Here is a 22,677-nt window from a genome sequence, read left to right as displayed (position 1 = left end):
CTTAGAGATGGAATCCTGCTCTGTTGCCCAGTGTAGTGTTGTGATCATGGCTCACTGGAGCCTCGACCTCCAGGGCTCAGGTGATCCTCCCACCTCAGCCTCCCAAGAGGCTGAGACTACAAGTACACACCGCCAAGCCTGGCTAATTTTTGTATTTTTTTGTAGAGATGGGGTCTTGCCATCTTGCCCAGGCAGGTCTCAAACTCCTGGGCTCAAGTGATCCTCCTGCCTTAGCCTCCCAAATTGCTGGGATCATGTTAGGCGTGAGCCACCATGCCCAGCCTAAACAGAAATTGGTCTCTTATCGATTACTTAAGCTGTTTAAATGTGACTAGAAATTCCTTTCCTAAGTATTTCAAATATGTTTTTCTTTTTAGTCTAGCTTCATTGTCCTTAGAAGGATTAGGAAATCTCACCTATAGTGAAAGAAGGCAGAAACAGAGAAACTTATCCTAAACACCATCACATTTTGGCAGTGATTTTAGACTTTCAAAAAAAAAAATCAAGGAAGTGTAACTTGATATGAATTTTACTAAGGCATATCAGCATTCTGATCTCTCTCCTCAGAAAATGCACACGCAGAATTTTGCACATAATTTCAGAGGATTCACAGAATCTCTGAAGCCAATCCACAAATTCCAAATACCTCCCCTATAGAATGACAGAGCCCATAAAAAACACTGCATAAATACTTTTTTGAGTTACTGATCCATTATTAGCAATAAGAATGTAGCTGAACACTGAAAGAATTATACCACATTCAGAAATTTTGAAACTTTTACGTGAAGCAATGATTCCAGAAGAATTCCTCATAATTTCAGGCACGGTGTTCACTGATGAAATAAAACCACTGATTCGAGAGTTCTTTAGTACGTAGATGATTTAACAACCCTGATTCAACAAGTCTCCAAAGAGAATATTTCCCAACTCAGACTAAATGACTTACGTTCCGTTTTCACTCTGTGTGGCCCCAATGTAGCCATTGCCTTAATTAAAAAAAAAAAAAAAAAAGAAGAAAGAAGTCTGAGTTCAGACTGAAAATATATTTTGGTATCTATTTAATATATACAATATTACTGATTAACTCCATAACAAAGACAGTAAAGTATAACCATTAGCTGCTCTAACAAATTTTTAATGTCTAAAACCATAAAGAATATGAGGGATAACAATTTCTCCTAGAGGTGTTTTCAATACCTGAAATAATCTCTAATTCTCAACTAAGAAATTTACAAAAATGAAAAAATGTAATATGGAAAACAAGCCTCCACTTTCAGGCAAGAAAAGAAAAGCCTATGATTCTTGAATGTTTAATGATAGGATGCAAGACACATAAGGGTTCAAATGTTCTTTTGTTCAACAAATATTTATCAAGTGTTTTCTATAAGCCAGGACCAGCCAAAGGACTAGGCACAGATGGTGATGTTATTATTTTTGGGCAGACTAAATAAATGTTTTTTGGACTTTTCCATAAATTATTAGTTACATTATTATAGAAAAAATACAATCAAACTGCTGACATGTCTCTAACTCTTAAAATATCCTTGTAGTTCACTGCTATCTGTAATAGTATTAAATTGCCTTAGAAAAATGTTGCAAAAGCAAAGCATATTTACAATAATATTTTGATGTACTAACAAAAAAAACATAGAATCTTAAAAAGTAGACTATAAAAACATACTTGTGTTCCACTGCTCATTAATCATACCTTCCTAATTGTTGTCCAGTCTTCAAGAATATCAAGATCTTGTAGCATATAAACTATATATGGACGTTGAATAGTCAAGGTCAATTTAGCTGTAAGAATATCACACTTTGAATTATATTTCCGAAGTACTACGTTTCAGAAAATGGAACGATGATTTATGAGCATAATGCTTTGGCATCCTAAATTCTGACTTCAAATTATTCTTCAAACCACTTAGTACCAGCATAAATACAGTCTAGTACTTCTGATGTCATAACTACATGCCTTTAATTCCATGATATCATTGATTGTAATATACATCACTAACACAATCACTGGTTTTTAAGGTGGAGGGGAAAAGATGGGGGTAGAGGGATGGTACCATAGAGAATTCCGAAACTGAATATACGTATTAATTTACACTCCAATTTTGGAAACATTTAAAAATGTTTTTAAAAAGTATACGAGGCTAGGCACAGTGGCTCATGCCTGCAATCCTAGCACTTTGGAAGGCCAATGCGGGCTTAAGCCCAGGAGTTCAAGACCAGCCTGGGCAACACGGCAAAACCCCATCTCTACAAAAAATACAAAAATTAGCCAGGCGAGTGGCACGTGCCTGTAGTCCCAGCTACTTGGGAGGCTAAGGTGGGAGGATCACCTGAGCCCGAGAGGTTGAGGCTAAGGTGAGCCATGATTGTGCCACTGCACTCCAGCCTAGGTGGCACAGTGAGACCCTGTCTCAAAAAGAAAAAAAAAGTACACATGAGAATTAAACAATCATACTGTATACTAAACGACTGTTTCACATCAAAGCCCTTGGTGAACGACAAGTCACATTAATTTTCAAAGTTGAGATCATGATTGAATTTCTTCTCCTCTGCCACCTCTCCTGACCTAAAGTATACACTATATCCTCTGTCTTCAATCGGTTTTATAAATAAATCATCTTTTGCTTATTACAGGATCATGCAAATAAAGTCAGTGTTTACAATAAAAGTTATAAAGGCATGCACAATGGAAAAACGCACATCAAGAAAAAAAAAACAGAAAATTTGGAAAAGGATATCTGAAACAACAACTGGCTTCTTTTTGTCAGGACTGAAAGGATCCTTCCTCTTTTTTCTTGACTGAAGCTCATCATTCCACAGCTCTGGCAGGTAAATAAAGATTAAGTATTAGTGGGTTTCTGGTGAACAAAGGAGGAAAAAAGACTCTAATTTTATGGTGGCTATTTAGTTACATGTAAAAACGTAAAAAACATCATTGGCAGCTGGGTATATATAGATTAAGCTGTACATAATTTCATGAGCACTACGTGTTTAAGTTTTCCTCTGCCTTTATTAAAGTAAAAATCAATTTGGCACTTCATGACTAAGAACTGATTACCATATTGTCATGCACTTTGTAAAATGTATATTACATGCATTGTCTCACCTAATCCCCAAAGCTACCACTGAGGTAGGTATTCTTATTACTTTCCTTTTACAGACAAGGAGACTGATTTAGAAAAGTGAAGTAACTGTCCATGGTCACCAGACTAGTAGGTGAGGGAGCACTGGCACTAGAGCTAAGCTTATCTGACTCCACCATGCCTACCCTATAGAGAACTAAACTTTATAACAGATAAAGTAATATATACTCAAGAACTGTAGGATAACCTAGTAGACCTTCCACTCAATGCAGAAAACCTTTCTGTAATACCCTGAAAAAGCCAATTTCACACTGGACTAATCTAATCATTAATAAGTTATTCCTTTTTCTGAAACAAAAATCCACCTCCCTATAACTTCTATCAGTTTGTCCTACCTTGTATGATGTCAAAAAGGTTTTCATTCCTTCTTCCACATGACAGTCTTTCAAGACTTACAAGGAAAAACATATACTATAGCTAATTTCCAATACTATTCTTTTTTTTTTTTGGAGACAAGATTGCCCAGTCTGGAGTGCAGTGGCGCCATCATGGCTCACTGCAATTGCAATCTCGAACTCCTGGGATCAAAGGATGCTTCCGCCTCAGTCTCCTGCAGAGCTGGGACTATAGATATAGATGTGCAGCACCACACCCAGCCCTGACACTATTCTGCCAGTAGGTTCCTGTCATACTTCTGTTTCGTCCCTTGTCATGTGCTCCATTTTTTACATCTTTCTAAAGTGTGAATTCAAATTACAATAACAATATAATCACCATCACTTTAGAGCTCTTCCCCTTTTCTCCTTTGCTGGGACATTTCATTTACATAATATTAATATTAGAAGACTGAGATACGATAAGACACTATAGTAAACCAAAGGTTTGGTGCCACTCAAACATCACAATCATATCATTCTCCTTACCTGAGGTAATATCAATGCTGTGCCTATCCTCTTCAAGCCTTCTTATCTTCTCCTCTAGTTCACTCTGGACTGTATCATATAGCAACAGCTTTTCGCTCTGGGGAGAAAAACAGATTATACTTAAGTAGAAAGAAAAAAATTGGTGTATCTTAACTAAGAGTACCAAATAACTTAAAGTACTTTAATATATGATGCTTTTGTTTGCTTTTTCAATTCAATTAAAAATTTTAAAGAAGAAATGTCAAATACATGAAAGAAATAAAACTAGAAAATATAGAATCTATACATAGATTTAACTACATGCAATTACATTCTGTATAAGAACATCTAAATTATGTGTGATGTACATTTAGAGGTAAATATTTACTTTATAAAAAACTCATAGCAAACCCCTATGGCCCCTTTTAAATTTAAGTAGGTCCCATCTGTCACCATCATGGAAAACTTATCCTATAAAGTATATCGTTATAAAATGGATCATATTTTCTCACAGGAATAATAATTGGGTCATTATGCCTCACTAATATCTCAGCATCATATTAAAATAGGCAAAGAGAAAGATTCAAGTACAAATTTTATGATTATTTAAAATAATTCAATTATAGTCTAAATTATAAAATTACAGACTAATCATATCCAAATCTTTCTACAAAACCATAGACAGATTGAATTGCTAAAACATACAAGACTGGCAAATAGACTAGAACCTAGGTCTACTAGCTCTAGTCCATGTTTTTAATTATACTGTAGCCCTAATTTAAAAAGCCATAAAATGTACATAATATATAAAGATCAATTACACAAAAAAACCTATGGCCACATGTTTACCTCTAGTGAAGGATATTAGATAATTGGATATAGCAGATATGACTGTCTTGCGGAAGCTATTGGGATATAGTTGGATATGACTACATGTAGAAAACACAGGCCACACCCATGTAGGCTGCATTCCTGGTGTCAATCATGAAGCCCTCTCTCTTGAGTCTGAAATTTAGAAATTATACATGCTTGAAGGGTTTCCTGAGTGTCAGGGAAAAGATGGCTTACAAATTTGAGGCAAGCCAGGTGCTAAGGAGAAAGCAAAGCTGAAAACTAAAACTAGATTTCATATCAAACATGGTTTCATTGCATGCTGTTCTCTCTGCTTACTTCCTTTTGCTTGTTCCTTGCCTTTAGTAAAGTCTTATGAAATATTCCAGCTTTATCTATATTGTGCTGCAAAACTCGGAAAATATCAGAGAAAAAGGGAGAGCAGTCCCCCTCCACAAGACCGAGGTAGCAGCTATAAATAGATCCAATCTCCCCAACCAAAGATGACTCTAAATGCAGAGCTGGAGTGATAAGCCTTTTGCTCTTAAGGATATGAACATTTAATTGGTGTATTCTCTTTTCTTCCTATTGACAAATTAGGCCAAGCAGAAATTCTTTTAAAAATCCACTAATCATTCTTTATTATTTTTTAAAAAGCCACAATGAAACTGAAATGTTTGAAGCATTGAAGGCATCTCTAAAGATATCAGAAGTATACTTTAAACTGCCATGAATCCATTCTCATTCTTATTTCTCTTTCTTTTTCTTGGAAAGTTCTCTCCCTTTTCTCCAGCTTCTCAAGACACTCAAAAACCTCCCCTGAAGGGAAAATGAAGCCCTAATGGAACAGCTAGAAGATACCTGGAAAAGAAGGGGGCTAACTCTCTTGCTTTGGTGGCTGTGGAGGTTTCTATGTTCAATAGTTACTTTGGTTTTTAAAAAAATACTACTCATAAGTATAGGTTTGGTCTCAAGATCCCACATCCCTCTGGTCTTCACATCTAGACTTACTGATCCTGCTCACTAATAACCCCTTTCCCAGGCTGACGCCTATGCTGTTTCTCATCAGGAGAGCTTTAAAAAGTCCCAGGAAAGTGGCCCCAAGCTTCCATTATTGTACCGACCTCACACTGACCTGTATTCAGAACCAACTCCTCTTTGGCAGTTCCCTGACTTAACATACCTCACAATTCTCAACTTCTATCAGGACTGGAGCCCTGGAAGATTTTCATAGGCTACTATCAGAGAGTGACCCATTAAAACGCTACAATAGTTTTTTTTTTTTTTTTTTTTTTTTAAGCATACTGCACTGGAATAAAAAAAATGCAGAATAGAATTTTAAAACTTAGAAACAGACTCTGGCTATGCGGAAATGACAAAGGTGACTTTTTAAATCATCTGGGAATCTGACAATAAATGACAAGAGAAAAATGAGTTTAGGCCAGCCACGGTGGCTCATGCCTGTAATCCTAGCACTTTGGGAGGCTAAGGCAGGTGGATCACTTGAGGTCAGGAGTTCAAAACCAGCCTGGCCAACATGGTGAAACCTCATTGTCTACTCTACCAGAAATACAAAAAAATTATCCAGACATGGTGGTAGACACCTGTAATCCCAGCTACTCAGGAGGCTGAGGCACTAGAATCGCTTGAGCCCAGAAGGTGGAGGTTGCAGTAAGCCGAGATCATGCCACTACACTACAGCCTGGGTGACAGAGCAAGACTCTGTCTCAAAAAAAAAAGAAAAATGATTTTAACTATATCCTGAATATTTTTTGCTTTACATTATACATAATTTACATTACACATAAAAGTAAATGGACTAAAGGATTAAATTTATAAAATGAAAGCTAAAAGAAAATATTAAAGAAACAATATATAAGAAATTTCCCAGAACTGAAGATACGAATTTTTTTATTAAACAGTTCATCTGGTCAGGCACAATGGCACACACCTATATTCCAGCACTTTGGGATACGGAGGCAGGAGGATCACTTGAGCCCAGGAGTTTGAGACCAGCTTAGGCAACACAGTGAGACCCCATCTCTACAAAATATTTTTTAAAATTAGCTAAGCATGGCAGCGTGGGCCTGTAGTCCCAGCTACTCAGGCAACTGAGGCAGGAGGATTACTTGAGCCCAGGAGTTGGAGGCTGCAATGAGCTATGATTGCACCACTGTACTCAAGCCTGGGCAATAGAGCGAGACTCTGTCTTTTTAAAAAAAAATTCAAATAAATAAATACATAAAATCAAAAGTTCCTCTGGGTATCCAGCACAATGAACGAAAAAAGACCACATCAAAGCACATCATCTCACAATCCCACAATACCAAGACAAGAATAAAGAGAAGATCCTAAAAGTATTCAGGAAGAAAACAGGTCATGTACAAAGGATCAGGAATCAAAATGGTAAGAGACTTTACAAAAGCAATGCTGGAAGCTAGAAGATAATGGAACAATGCCTTCAAAATTCTGAGGAAATATGATTTCTATCTAGAATTCCATATTCTTAAGTGTGAGCGTCAAGATGTTTTCAGACAGGAAAGATGTGGTGGTTTTAAAACATGTCCAATAATCCTTTGATACTCCTAATTTCAAATGGTAGAGACTAATACTCTTTCTTGAATACGGGTAGGATGGGCCAGGCACGGTGGCTCACGCCTGTACTCCCAGCACTTTGGGAGGCTGAGGCTGGCGGATCACTTGAGGTCACAAGTTCAAGACCAGCCTGGCCAACATGGTGAAACCCAGTCTCTACTACAAAAAAGGAAAAAATAAGCCGGGCGTGGTGCAGGCACCTGTAATCCCAGCTACTCGGCAGGCTGAGGCAGGAGAATCACTTGAACCCAAGAGGTGGAGGTTGCAGCGATCCGAGATTGCACCACTGCACTCCAGCCTGGGTGACTAAGCAAGGCTCCATCTCAAAAAAAAAAAAAAAAAAAAAGGGTAAGATGTAGTAACTGACTTCTAGTGAACAGAATGTGGCAGAAATCTAGGCCATAAAAACAGTCACCTCTGTCTTGCTATCTTGGATCACTAAGTCTGGAAGAACCTGAGTACCAGGTTATGAGGACACTCAATCAGCCTGTGGAGAGGCCCATGTTCTCACATGGGTTCTCTAAGGCTTCTCACCAAGAACCAGCAACAACTTGCCAGCCTGCGAGTGAGTCACCTTAGAAGCGGATCCTCCAGCCTCCAATCAAGCCTTGAGATGACTGCATCCCTGGCTGATATCTTCACTGAAACTTCTTGGGATTCCCTGAGCCAGAACCATCCAGCTAAGTTGCTCCCAAATTCCTGGCCACTGAGACTGCAAAATAATAAATGTGTATTGTTGTGTTAAGCCACTAAGTTTTGGAGTAATTAATTATAAAGCAATAGACAAGCAATACAAGAAATCTCAAAAAACTAACTTCTAGAAATCCTTTGTCAGGATGCTACTGAAAGATACACTCTACCAAACTTAAGGAGAAAATAAGATGCTAGCAGAGGAGAGGTGAAGGGGACATCCAGGTTGCTGGTAAAGAGATGCCCCAAGAAGACAGATGCAGCTGGCCTCCAAATGAAAGATGGAGCAGGAGGATAGCGGACACGAGGGATAGAGGGGTTGCTTCCAGGAGGGAGCCCTTCAGAAGAAAATGAGGCTGATGGATTATCTGATGCGTTTGATCGCAGAGAAAACAGCATTAGGACTTCAGTGTCTGAAAGAAGCAAATATGAGGGGGTTTTCTAGGTCATTCTAGAAGTCATCAGAAGACACTGTTTACACCTAACTTTAAAACGAGAAGCAGTTTTGACCTTTACTGGACAGGAGTTTAAATCTTCATACAGTTGAAAACTTATGAGAGGTCCAGGGCTTTTTTTTTTTTTTTACTTTTCTTGAGTCCATTAGGTAACATGCTCTTTATTTTGTGGAATACTCAGGCTTCATGAAAAATCAATACAACTGTACATGTTTAGCTTAATTAAAAAAAAAAAAACAGCATTAGGAGGCCCTCATAGATCTGCTAAGGTCTGTGGGAAGAATTGATAAACACAGAGAAAACTAACAAACAATAAATGAAGCAATTATTAATTCCAAAGTTTAAAAAAATACACAAGAAAAATTTTAAACATAATGTAACTCTTGACTCAGTAAACAATATTTATAATTTAAAACAAAAACTGTAACACAACAGTATTAGAAGAATGAAACAGAAAAATCCTCAGCTTCCATAATAGGAAACCAATAGATAATGTCTAAAACTGCTTTATTTAGAAATACGAGGGCCAGGCGCAGTGGCTCACACTTATAATTCCAGCACTTTGGGAGGCCAAAACAGGAGGATCGCTTGAGGCCAGGGGTTCAAAACCAGCTGGGCAATATAGCAAGACCCCCATCTCTATAAAAAAAAATTTTTTTTTAAGAAAGGAATATGAGGGTAAATTCCAGAAGCAACTGATACACAAGTTAGAAATATAATTGCCACTGGGATACAGAATTTAAAAATAGGACAGAAGACTGCTGTTTTTCATTATAAATTATAAGGCTATGCCTTCAAAAATATATACACACATTACCTGCTAACAACAAATATATATATATATATATACACACACACACACACATATATATATATATATATATATATTTTGAGACGGAGTCTTGCTCTGTCGCCCAGGCTGGAGTGCAGTGGCATGATCTCATCTCACTGCAACCTCCGTCTCCCAGGTTCAAGCAATTCTCCTGCCTCAGCCTCCCAAGTAGCTGGGATTACAGGCGGGTGTGACCACGCCCAGCTAATTTTTCTATTTTTAGTACAGACGGGGTTTCATCATATTGGCCAGGCTGGTCACAAACTCCTGACCTCAAGTGATCTGCCCGTCTTGGCCTCCCAAAGTGCTGGGATTACAGGCATAAGCCACCGTGCCCGGCCACAACAAATTTTTTAAAAGAGAAAATAAGTTAGGATACGAAAATAGTAGATTCAAAATCATACTAGCTAGTTTTTTAAAAAATAGGCCAGGCTGAGGCGGTAGGATCACTTGAGGCCAGGAGTTTGAGACCAGCCTGGGCAACATGGCAAACCCTGTATCTACTAAATATACAAAAAATTAGCCAGTGTGGTGGCAGACGCCTGCTGTAATCCCAGCTACTCAGGAGGTTGAGGCACAAGAATAGCTTAAGCCTGGGAGGCAGAGTTTGCAGTGAGCTAAGATCGCGCCACTACACTCCAGCCTGGGCGACAGAACAAGACTCTGTCTCAAAAACAAACCCCCCCCCCAAAAAAATGTACATACTTATTAACAGTGATTACCTCTGGTTGGAAGATTATACTTGATTTTATCTTTCTTTAGACTTATTTCTCGACAGACATTTACTAATGTCATAATCAGAAAAAAATTAAGTGAATAAACAACCAAAAGATCAGAACCCCGAATAGTTTTCAGCAATTTTCTCAAGAACCTGAATCCTAACATGAACACTGAAGGCTTCTGAGACCTTGCTACCACCTGCCGTCAGATCTTAATAGTCATATCTCAAGCCCTGTGGTGAGGCTTAACTGAGATAACCTAAATAAAGCATCTCCACCTGTCTTAGTGTCTGGCACATTGTCATATTCTATACATGTGATTTCCTTCCTTAATTTGATACAAACCATCTGCTGCCTCTTGCCCCTGTGGTTTTGGGGACACTTTCTGTATGCATGCCTGTGTGAACATGTCCAGTCTCTGGTCCTGCCCCTCCTCTCTATCTGCTGCTAAACAAACTTTTATTCTGACAATTGGCAGGGTGTCTTCCTTCTTTCCACTTCCCTTGCCTTGCAGAATTATTTCCATATGAGTCTAACGTAAGAACAAAAGAATAAGCAGATAAAAAGCCCTGAATAATGACATTCAGATTAAATGGTAAACTGCATGAATGAGTAGAAAGATCAAAGGATTTCAATCCTGGTTCTGCTGCTCATTAATTGTGTGACCCTGAGCAAATTACTCAACATCTATTAGCCTCAGTTAACCCACTCATAAAATCAAGATAATTCCTATTCCATAATGTTGTTGAAAGGATTAAAATGACAGAGTAAATATAAAATATATAGCATTTTAAAGATAGGTTAGCTTTCACCCTGCTTCATTTCCTCTATCTAGAATGTCTTTGAACTACTGGTATCTTCAGATTAATTATATAATAGATGATTTAAAACAGATTAACATGTTAAACATAAAAATGTCAGATTAACATGTTAGACATAAAAATGTCAGGCCACAACTAAACTATTAATAGAAGAAATTTCGGTTAATATTTAGCATCTCTATGGCTTTCAAAGCTGAAAAATGATAGAAGAGAAGAAGACCAATGTGTTTAAATAAAAATACTACTTGTTGACTTCTGCTTCTTACAATACAGTGGACTAGATACCCAACACACCTAGATAGATTTCCTGGATAAAACACCACAAACACCCTTTTAAAGATATTCTTAAACTCTAAGAAAATTAAGTTGTGGCTTGACACATGGCTCACACCTGTAATCCTAATGCTTTGGGACGCTGAGGTGGGAGAATTGTTGAAGAACAGGAATTCAAGACCAGCCTGGGCAACAGAGCAAGACCCCCATCTCTACAAAAAAATAAGAAAATAAGGGATATCCCCAAGGACCCAAAATCAACAAGGAGCTAGAAACCAGCATGTTAACCTGATGAAGCTGTGGCTTCCTTAAAGGAATCTGCTGGTATCAATAACCTAGAGGCATGCTTTTCAGGGCTATCTGGGAAACAGAGAAAGGTCCTGGGTCTAAGCAGAATAGGGAACTGGAACTGGGATCTCTGCACAAAGCCCCGAAGGACTACAATGTAAAAGTAAACCAAAAAGATCCACCTGAGGGAAATATGTCTGTCTCTGCCTAGGCAGTAAGAGGGGGGAAAACTTTTTCCTGAAAGTATGTCCTCTCAAGCATGACCTCTATGTACTTGAAATTCAAACACAGACTACCTGCACCTTCCAAGAAATCCCAAGCACAAAATTAGTCATTGGCTGGTGGCACACCATGATGTCTAGCTGAAACAATCCAGCAGAAATAAAAGCAGAGACTGAGGAGCTACATCCTCTGACCAGTGCTCACAGAATTCCTACCAATAAAGTCTGCCTTAGGTCAGAATCATAACATAGGAAATAAGCTGTGAGATATGAAAGAAATAAAAAACAGTAGACTTAGACAGCAAAGAACCTTAGATAATAATTTGCTGAATAAAGAGATAATGGAGTTCTGGAAGAAGGAAGTAGAGAAAATGGAACAGAGACAATATCAGAAAATATAATGGCTGAGAAATTTCCAGAACTGAAGGAAAATACGAGTTCACAAAGCACAAAAAACCCAAGTCAGGAGAGAGAAAAATAATCTATATTGGACACACAGCAGAAAAACCAAAGATCAACCAAGAGCTCAAATGCGGCCAGTGAGAAGGAAACCCAGCTTATCGACGAATGACTGCAGACTTGCTCTTAAGCACAGACTGTGGAAAGTAAGATCCTAAAAACTTTAAGAGAAAATAACTGTCATCCTAGAATCTTACATTCCCCTAAACTTCCCTTCTAGAATTATTCTAAATAAAGCTATTTTCAGATGAAGAAAAACTGAGTTTACCACTAAGAGACTCTTAGTGAAGGGATGCCTAGGATGTTCTTTAAGAAGCAAAAAGGAGCCTGCATGGAAGGGCTGTAACTCAAAAACAGTGAGCAAGAAACCAATAAAATATGGATAAACCTAAAAAGAACTAACTATATGAGACCAAAATAATGTCTCGTTTGAAGGGTAAAAAGCAAGATGGAACTAAAATACTGAACAACTATAACTTGTATTATAATTTGGGAGGGAATAACTGGAGTTAGAGGGTTCTAAGGTCCTTTATAGTAAGAAGGTGGGCAGAGTTAATAATTTTTAGATTCTATTAATGTAGATATGCATGCTGAAAATTTAAGGCAATTATTAAAATAATAGAAATGGAAGGTATGGGGGTAATCACTAACAGAAATAGAGGATATAACTTTATGACATAATTTTTAAAACTTGATAAATTAGCCCCTCCAAAAAAGTTATGAGGGAATTAAAAAGGACAAATCAGAACAAATGGAAAACTCAAAATACGTTAGCATTAAATATCAAAATATGGGTTGGGCACAGTGGTTCACGCCTATAATCCCAGCACTTTGGGAGGCTGAGGCAGGAGGATCGCTTGAGCCCAGGAGCTCAAGACCCAGCCTGGGCAACACAGCGAGACTGTGCCTGTACAAAAAGACTTTTTTTTTTTTTTCTTAATTAGCCAGGTGTGGTGGTTTGCACCTGTAGTCACAGCTACTTGGGAGGCTGGGGCAAGAGGACTGCTTGAGCTCAGGAGTTACAGGCTGCAGTGAGCTATGATCACACCACTGCACTCCAGCTGAGAGACAATGAGACCCTGTCTCAAAAAATCATCATTATCATCATCATCAAAGTAATCACTATAATCACTATAAATGTAATTGGACTAAATTTACCAGTTAAAAAGTAGAAGTAGTTAGAATGGATTTTTAAAAAATCATCAAGATATATGCTATTTAAAAAGTGATAACATAAAATATAAGGCCAGAAAAAAAGGTTTTAAAAAAATGAAAAAAAATTGTATCAGACAAATGCCATGCCAAATAAAACTAAGGTGGCCGTTTTAATTATCAGACAAAATAGACTTTTTAAATCCCTTTTTAATGTTTTTCTGTCTCTGAAACATGGACAGAAGAGCATTAAAAAAGGATAAATATTACATTTTTTAGAAGGATATAAAAATTCTAAAATGTGTGAGTAATGATAAGTCTCTCTCTCTATATATATATAGATATAGATAGATAGATACAGATATAAAGCAAAGACTGATAGAAATACAAGGTGATATTAGAAATTTTTTTTTTTTTTTGAGACAGAGCCTCGCTCTTTCGCCCAGGCCGGACAGCAGTGACACTATCTCGGCTCACTGCGAGCTCCGCCTCCCGGGTTCACGCCATTCTCCTGCCTCAGCCTCCTGAGTAGCTGGGATTACAGGTGCCCGCCACCACGCCCGGCTAATTTTTTGTATTTTTAGCAGAGATGGGGTTTCACCATGTTAGCCAAGATGGTCTTGATCTCCTGACCTCGTGACCCGCCCACCTCGGCCTCCCAAAGTGCTGGGATTACAGGCGTGAGCCACCGCGCCCGGCCGATATTAGAAATTTAAGAAAACAATCCCACTTACAACCACAACAATAATACAATTAGGAATAAACAATTAGGAATAAAACAATTAGGAATAAATTTAACCTAAGAGCTGAAAGACTTGTATATTGAAAACGACAAACATCAATAAAAGAAATTAAAGAAACACAAATGGAAATACACCAGAGTTCGTGGATTGGAAGACTTATATTGTTACAATATCAATACTATTCAAAGTGATTTACGGATTCAACACAACCCCTATCAAAATACCACTGGAGCTATGCAGGGTGGCACATGCCTGTAATTCCAACTATTATACTTAGAAGACTGACTTGGGAGGATCACTTGAGTCCATGAGTTTAAGGCTACAGTGGGTATGACCATGATACTGCATTCCAGCCTAAGTGATACAGCAAGACATTGTCTCATCAAAAAATAATAGCAGTGGGTTTTTCTTTTTTCTGGTTCATGTTCTGTCATGACAGTGGCATTTTTTACAGAAACAGAAAAAACAATCCTCAAATTCATAATGGAACCACAAAGGACTCCATATAGCCAAAATAATGTTAAGCAAGACAAAGCTGGAACCATCACATTACTTCATTTCAAAATATATTACAAAGCTACAATAATCAAAACAGTATAGTACTGTCATACAGACCAATGGAACAGAATAGGGAGCCCTGAAATAAACCCATCCATGTATAGTCAAGCGATCTTCAACAACGGTGCCAAGAATACACAATGGGAAAAAAACGGTCTTTTCAAAAGATGGTGTTGGAATGCTACAATGAACAAGGGAGTGCACATATCTCTTTGAGCTACTGGTTTCGTTTTCTTCAGATGTATGCCTGGAAGAGGGGTTGCTGCTCATATGGTGGTTCTACTTTTAATTTTCTGAGGCACCTCTATACTGTTTTCCAAAATGGCTGCACCAATTGACATTCCCACCAACAGTACACAGGGGTTTCCATTCCTCCACATCCTTTCCAACACTTATTTCTCTCAATTTATTATATTTTCTATGAAAAACACTTGTATGCTTAAAAATTAAAACCACATGCCAAGGAATTCTTAAAAGAAATCTTAATCCTCCTCCTGTCTTCTTGCCCTTCCTCTCTCTCTCCTGTAGGTCTCCTGTAGGTTTTTTCACTAGCTTTTTGTACTTCTTTTCACAAAAATAAGCAAGCAATATAGACAAGCATTTATATTTCTATCCCTCTTTTTTAAAGAGTAGCATAGTATCTACACCTCTTTTTTTTTTTTTTTTTTGGCATGCTTTTTTGCTTAGACATCTGGAAATCACTTCATGTCAATTCATAGAGATCTTCCTCATTCCTTTTTACATCCTCATGGTACTCCATTGCAGGAATGTAGCAGAGTTTATTCAACCTTTCTCCTGTAGACTGACACCTGTGCGGTTTCACCTTAACCAAAGGATCAAATAATAACTTGTAATGAAACAAATCCACCAGATGGTAATGGGAAGTACAGGACATTATCCATAAACTATTCTTGCCAAATATATTAAATCTGAGTCTAATCATGAGGAAGCAAAAGACAAATCAGACTGTGAAACCTCCAAGATAATCTTCCTGGACTTTTCAACAATGTCAAGACCAGGAAAGGCAAAGCAATAAATAAGAGGGAGCTAAGAAGTGAAGGAAACAAAAGATACAAGAAACCAAATTCTGTGCTTGATCCTTGGGTGGGTCTAGGATTAGTTGAAAAATAAAACTAAACAAAACAAAACTAAATGACGTTTTGGGGGACAACTTTTGTAAGAACTGTATATTAAATAAGATTATTAAATCAATGTTAAAATCCAAAAATAAAATGATGTTGGGAAAATTGGATATCCACATGCAAAAGAATGAAACTGGACCCTTATTGTACAACACACACAAAAATAAAATCAAAACAGATTAAAGACTTAAACGTAAGAGCTGAATGTAAAAGCTGAAACATAAAACTGAAACTGTAAAGCTCCTTGAATAAAACGTAGAAGATAAGCTTCATGACACTGGTCTTGGCACTGCTTTCTTTGATATGACACAAAAAGCACGTCAACAAAAGCAAAAATAGACAAGTGAGACTACCAAAACTAAAAAGCTTCTGCACAGCAACGAAAACAACAGAGTGAAAAGGCAACCTACTGAAGGCCGGGCACGGTGGCTCACGCCTGTAATCCCAGCAGTTTGGGAGGCTGAGGCGGGTGGATCGGAATTCAAGACCAGCCTGAACAACATGGAGAAATGCCATGTCTACTAAAAATACAAAATTAGCCAGGCATGGTGGTGCATGCCTGTAATCCCAGCTACTCAGGAGGCTGAGGCAGGGGAATCGCTTGAACCCAGGAGACAGAGGTTGGGGTGAGCCGAGATCACACCATTGCACTCCAGCCTGGGCAACAAGAGCGAAACTCCATCTCAAAAAAAAAAAAAAAAGAAAAGGCAATCTACTAAATGGGAGAATATATTTGCAAACCATATATCTGATAAGGCAATAATATCCAAAATATATAAGAAATTCTTCAGCCGGGCACAGTGGCTCACGCCTGTAATCTCAGAACTTTGGGAGGCCGAGGCGGGTGGATCACTTGAGATCAGGAGTTCAAGACCAGCCTGGCCAACACGGTGAAACCCCGTCTCTACTAGAAATACAAAAAATATTAGCCAGGCCTGGTGGCACATGCCTGCAGCCCCAGCTACTGGGGAGGCTGGGGCACGAGAATTGCTTGATCCCGGGAGACAGAAGTTGCAGTGAGCCGAGATCACACCACTGCACTCCAGCCTGGGTGACAGAACGACACTCTGTGTCAACAAAAAAAGAAAGAAAGAAAGAAAGAAAATATTCAACTCCGTAGCAAAAGCCCAAATGATCAGATTTTAAAATGGGCAAAAGACTTGAATAGACATTCCCCCAAAAACATACAATGGACAACAGGTATATGAAAAGATGCTCAATATCATTAATCATCAGGGAAATGCAAATCAAAACAACAATGATTTATCATCCCACACCCGTTAGAATGGCCATTATCAAAAAGACAGGTAACAAGCTGGGTGCAGTGGTTCATGCCTGTAATTTCCACATTTTGAGAGACCAAGCTGGGAGGATCACTTGAGGCCAGGAGTTTGAGACCAGCCTGGGCAACACAGCATGACCCCATCTCCACAAAAATAAAATAAAATAAAATAAAACTAGCCAGGCATGGTGGCACATGCCTATAGTCCTACCTACTTGGGAGGCTGAGGTAAGAGAGCTGCTTGAGCCTGGGAGTTTGAGGCTGCAGTAAGCTATGATCGTGTCAATGCCCTCCAGCCTAGGCAACAGAACAAGACTGTCTCAAAAACAAACAAACAAAAAGACAAAAGATAACAAGTGTTGGTAGCAGGAATGTGGAGAAAAAGGAGCCCTTGTTCACTGTTGGGAACTTAAACTAGTACAGCCATTATGGAAAACAGTACAGAGGTTTCAAAAATTTAAAAATACAACTACAGGCCAGGGTACAGTGGCTCATGCCTGTAATCCCAGCACTTTGGGAGGCCAAGGTGGGAGGATCACTTGAGCCCAGGAGTTGAGACCAGCCTGGGCAACACAGTGAGATTCTGTCTCTATAAAAAATTGAAAAAGAAAAAGAAAAAAAATACAATTTCCAGCAATTCCACTTCTAGGTATATATCCAAAGGAAATGAAACAGTACGTCAAAGATATCTGCACTCCCATGTTCACTACAGCATTATTCACCTCCAAGATATGGAAGTTCATCCATTGATGAAATGTTAAGTGTCCATCAATGGATGAATGGATAAAGAAAATTGATATATATACACACAACAGAATGCTATTCAGCCTTAAAACAGAAGGAAATCCTGTCACTTGTGACAACATGAATGAACCTAGAGGACATTACTAACGTTAAATAAGTCAGGCATAGAAAGATAAATATGATCTCATTTACAGGTAGGATCTAAAAAAAATCAAACTCATAGAAGAGTACAATGGTGGTTACCAAGAAATGTGGGAGTGGGCAGTGGGGCAGGGTATGGGAAATGTTCACCAAAGGGTACAAAATTTCAGTTAGACAGGGGGAATAAGCTCTGGAGATCTACTGTGCAGGATAATATTATAGGAGGTAATAATGTATTGTAGCCAGACGCAGTGGTGCACACCTGTAGTCCCAGCTACTTGGAAGGCTGAGGCAATGGGCTCACTTAAGGCCAAGAGTTCAAGGCCAGCCTGAGCAACACAGAAAGACTCACATAGCAACACAGAAAGACTCCCATCTCTAAAAATAAAAAAACTAATAATAATAATAATGTATTGTATACTGGAAACTTGCTAAGAGAGTAGGTTCTAAATGTTCTCATCACAAAACAAATGGTACGTGAGGTGACGGATATGTTAATTAACTCGACTTAATCATTCCACAACATATACATATATCAAAACATCATGCTATACACCTTAAGTATATACAATTTTAACATTTGTCAATTTAAAATTAATTGCTTTTTTAAAAAGAAAACAGTCTGGAGCATCCTGAAAAAAATATCATATGATCCAGCAATCCCACTTCTGGGTATTAAACCTAAAGAATTGAAATCGGGATCTCAAAGAAATATTTGTACTCCCACATTCATTGCAGCACTATTAATAACAGCAAAGATGTGGAAACAACCTAAATACCCACAGACAGATGAATGGGGTAAAGAAAATGTAGTCAATACATACAATAGAATATTATTCAGCCTTAGAATAGAAGGAAATCCTATCATTATCAGCAGCATATTGACATCATGCTAAGTGAAATAAGCCAGTCATGGAGGAAAATAGTGGATGATACCACTTGTGTGAGGTATATAAACTAGTCAGACACACAGAAGCAGAGAATACAATGGTGGTTGCCAGGTGTGGCGGAGGGAGAAATGAGGAGTTGCTATTCAACAGGTATAAAGTTTCAGTATGCCAGATGATTACGTTCTAGAGATCTGCCATACAACATTGTGCCTATAGCTAACTGTATTGCACCTCATCATTAGTACCTTTGGCCTCCAAATCTCAAATGGTGAATAACTTTACTATTTTGAAGAGAATGATACGTTGGACTTTTTAGGAAATAAAGAAGGAAACTCAGCCTGGGCAACAAAGTGAGACTCTCTCTCTACAAAATATTTTTAAAAATTAGCTGGGCACAGTGGCACACACCTATAGTCCCAGGTACTTGGGAGACTGAGGTGCAGGATCATTTGAGCTCCAGAGTTTGTGGCTTCAGTGAGCTAGGTCATGCCACTGCACTCAAGCCTGGATGACAGAGACCCTATTTCTAAAAAAAGAAAGAAGAAAAAGAACTGAAATAAAAATACAAAGAGATGGCCAGGTGCAGTGGCTTCAGCCTGTAATTTGAGGACTTTGGGAGGCCAAGGTGGCAGATCGCTTGAGCCCAGGAGTTCGAGACCAGCCAGAGCAACATGGCAAAACCCCATCTCTACAAAAAGATAAATATAAAAAGTAGCCAGGCTGGTGACACATGGCTGCAGTCCCAGCTACTGGAGATGCTGAGGTGGGAAGATCGCTTGAACTCAGGAGGCAGATGTTGCAGTGAGCTATGATCATGCCACTGCACTCCAGCCTAGGCAACAAAGGGAGACCCTGCGTTTTATTTTTTTGTTGTTTTTTTTAAAAAAACAGCAATATAAACAAATCCACCATCACAGAAATTCTGACATGTTTCCCTCAGTAAGGGAAAGATAAAGTAGACCAAAAAATGAGTTTAAAAAAGGAGTCCATATTTATATAAATTAATTAATTGAATGTGTTATGAGGAACAACGTATTTGCATAGTTTCAAAGTCCTTCTCCTCAAAATATTTATCACAATGGGAAAAAAGTAAGTTTACCTGGGGAAACTGGAAGACATCACTTAAATCAAGTGATCAAAGTGGATATCACCAATAATAGTACATATCAAAACTGTGTACTGCTTGACAGAATTCAATGAGAAGAACACAGCATCACTGCTGGGATTTTTCTGCCAGTTGCAAAACCTGATTCTAATCATCAAGAAATAGCAGACCAACTCAAAACTGAGGAACATTCTACAAAATAACTGGCCTGAAATTTTCAAAAATGTAAAGATCATGAAAGTTTAGAAAAGACTAAAGAATTGTTTCACACTGAAGGAGACTAAAAAGACATGAAAACTAAATGCAGTGACAATGACAACATGTGGTCTGATTTTTTTTTCTTTTTTTTTTTTTTTTAGACAGGATCTCACTCTGTCACCAAGGCTAGGGTGTGGTGGCACGATCATGGCTCACTGCAGCCTCAACATCCTGGGCTCAAGCAATCCTCTGCCTCAGCCTCCCGAGTAGCTGGGACTACAGGTGTGTGCCACCATGCCCAGTTTTTTTGTTTTTGTTTTGTTTTGTTTTGTTTTGTTTTGACAGAGTCTTGCTTTGTTACCCAGGCTAGTCTCAAACTCCTGAGCTCAAGCAGTCCTCCCACCTCAGGCTCCCAAAGCGCTGGGACTACAGGCATGAGCCACTGCACCCAACCCATTTCCTGACTTTGATGACTATACTTTGGTTATGTAAAAGAATGTTCCTCATTTGTTTCTAACATACATTAAAGGACTCAGGGGTAAAAGTGCATCATGCTGTAAACTCACTCTCAAATAATTCACCAAAATGAGTTCTATCTACTTTCTTACAACTTATTGAGTATGACACTATTAAAAATCCATATCATAGCCAGGTGCAGTGGCATAGTCCCAGTTACTCGGGAGGTTGAGATGGGAGGACTGCTTGAGGCCAGGAATTCAAGGCTGCAGTGCACTATGATCACGCTGGTGAACAGCCACTGCACTCCAGCCTGGGCAACCCAGTAAGACCCCCCAACTCTAAAAAATGTGTGTGTGTGTATGTGTATATCACAAAGACAAGATGTACAAAACACTCACGTAACTACTGCACTCTTAAATATATACTTCTATGGAAGAGAAAAATACAGAATATTCTTAACTCAGTTTATGAATCTTGTAATCAAATAAAAGACAGTATGAGAATTGACAATTAAATCTCACTTGCAAACACAGAAGAAAAAGAATCATTCCTGGAATCCAAGAATAGTTTAACATTAGGAAATCCATTAACAACCTAAGTCACCACAGCAATAGATCATGAGAATAAAACCACGACTAATTCAATAGATGCAGACAAAGCATTTAAAATTTAACTATTGGTAAAAATTCTGAGAAAAAAAAGAAGAGGAAATTTCCTTAATTTGACAAAGAGCATTTACCATAACTCAAAAGAAAATATCATACTTGTTGGAAAAATGTTAGAAGCATTCCCTTAAGAGCAAGAATATAACAACGATGATTGCTTTCACTGCTTCCATTCCACTTTGTATTGGAGGTCCTATCAGTGCCATTAAAACAAGTAAAACAAATAAGAGGAAGATGAGAATAAAAGAAACAAACTGCTATTATTCACAAATGACATTATTATCTACATGGAAAATAAGAAAATCTGCATGCAAATTATTAAAATTAAGAACAGAGGTCCACCCTGGGCAATATGTGAGATCCTATCTCTACAAAAAAAATTTTTTTGTAGAGGTGTGGTGGCATATGCCTATAGTCCTAACTACTTACGAGCCTGAGGTGGGAGGATCATTTAAGCAGAGGAGTTCAAGGCTGCAGTGAGCTATAATCAGGCCACTGCACTCCAGCCTGGGCAATACAGTGAGACCATGTCTCTAAAGTTTAAAAAAAATTAATTAATTAAAAAAGAGAGGTATGTAAGGTGGCTGGCTGGATATGATATCAATATACAAAATTATTTTTGATACAGCAGCAAAAAATAAAAAGTAATTTTTTTAGTGATGGGGTCTTGCTATGTTGCCCAGGCTGGTCTTGAACTCTTGGACTCAGCAATCTTCCCACCTCAGCAACTCAAGCAGCTAGAACTACAGGCGCGCATCATCACATGAAAGTAATTTTTTGGCGGTGGCTGGCAAGATGGCCGAATAGGAACAGCTCGGGTCGGCAGCTCCCAGCAAGATCAACGCAGAAGGCGGGTGATTTCTGCATTTCCAACTAGGGTACCCGATTCATCTCACTGAGACTGGTTAAACAGTGGGTACAGCCCACAGAGGGCGAGCCAAAGCAGGGTAGGGCATCACCTCACCTGGGAAGCATAAAGTGTTGGGGAACTCCCTCCCCTAGCCAAGGGGAGCCATGAGGGACCACGCCGTGAGGAATGGTGCATTCTGCCCCCGATACTACGCTTTTCCCATGGTCTTCACAACCCACAGACCAGGAGATTCCCTCGGGTTCCTACATCACCAGGGGCCTGGGTTTCAAGCACAAAACTGAGGAGCCTTTTGGGCAGACACCGGGCTAGCTGTAGGAGCTTTTTTTCATACCCCAGTGGTACCTGGAACACCAGCGAGAAAGAACCATTTACTTTCCTCAAAAAGAGGCTGAAGCCATGGAGCCAAGTGGTCTTGCTCAGCAGATGCCACCCCCATGAAGCCCAGCAAGCTAAGATCCAATGGCTTGAAATTCTCACTGCCAGCACAGCAGTCTGAAGTTGACCTGGGACACTTGAGCTTGGTGAGGGGAGGGGCGTCCGCCA

The 22,677-nt window shown here is 38.7% G+C and overlaps 1 protein-coding gene across 1 annotated transcript in view; it reads right to left on the bottom strand.

The window, feature by feature from the left end:
- BRMS1L (BRMS1 like transcriptional repressor) overlaps positions 1-22,677 on the bottom strand; it is a 48,734-nt gene that overhangs the window by 5,267 nt on the left and 20,790 nt on the right. Inside the window, exons 5-8 of the mRNA XM_003821188.3 lie at positions 4,022-4,118; positions 2,754-2,837; positions 1,709-1,773; positions 947-986 (exon numbers count right to left, since the gene is read on the bottom strand). Coding sequence (XP_003821236.1) covers positions 947-986; positions 1,709-1,773; positions 2,754-2,837; positions 4,022-4,118 — 286 coding nt within the window. The remainder of the gene's footprint in view (positions 1-946; positions 987-1,708; positions 1,774-2,753; positions 2,838-4,021; positions 4,119-22,677) is intronic.

Source organism: Pan paniscus, chromosome 15 (genome assembly GCF_029289425.2).
Source record: "Pan paniscus chromosome 15, NHGRI_mPanPan1-v2.0_pri, whole genome shotgun sequence".
In the NCBI taxonomy this organism is placed as follows: domain Eukaryota; kingdom Metazoa; phylum Chordata; class Mammalia; order Primates; family Hominidae; genus Pan; species Pan paniscus.
The sequence above is the reverse complement of the archived record's forward strand: the minus strand, read 5'-3'. Positions and strand labels throughout refer to the sequence as shown.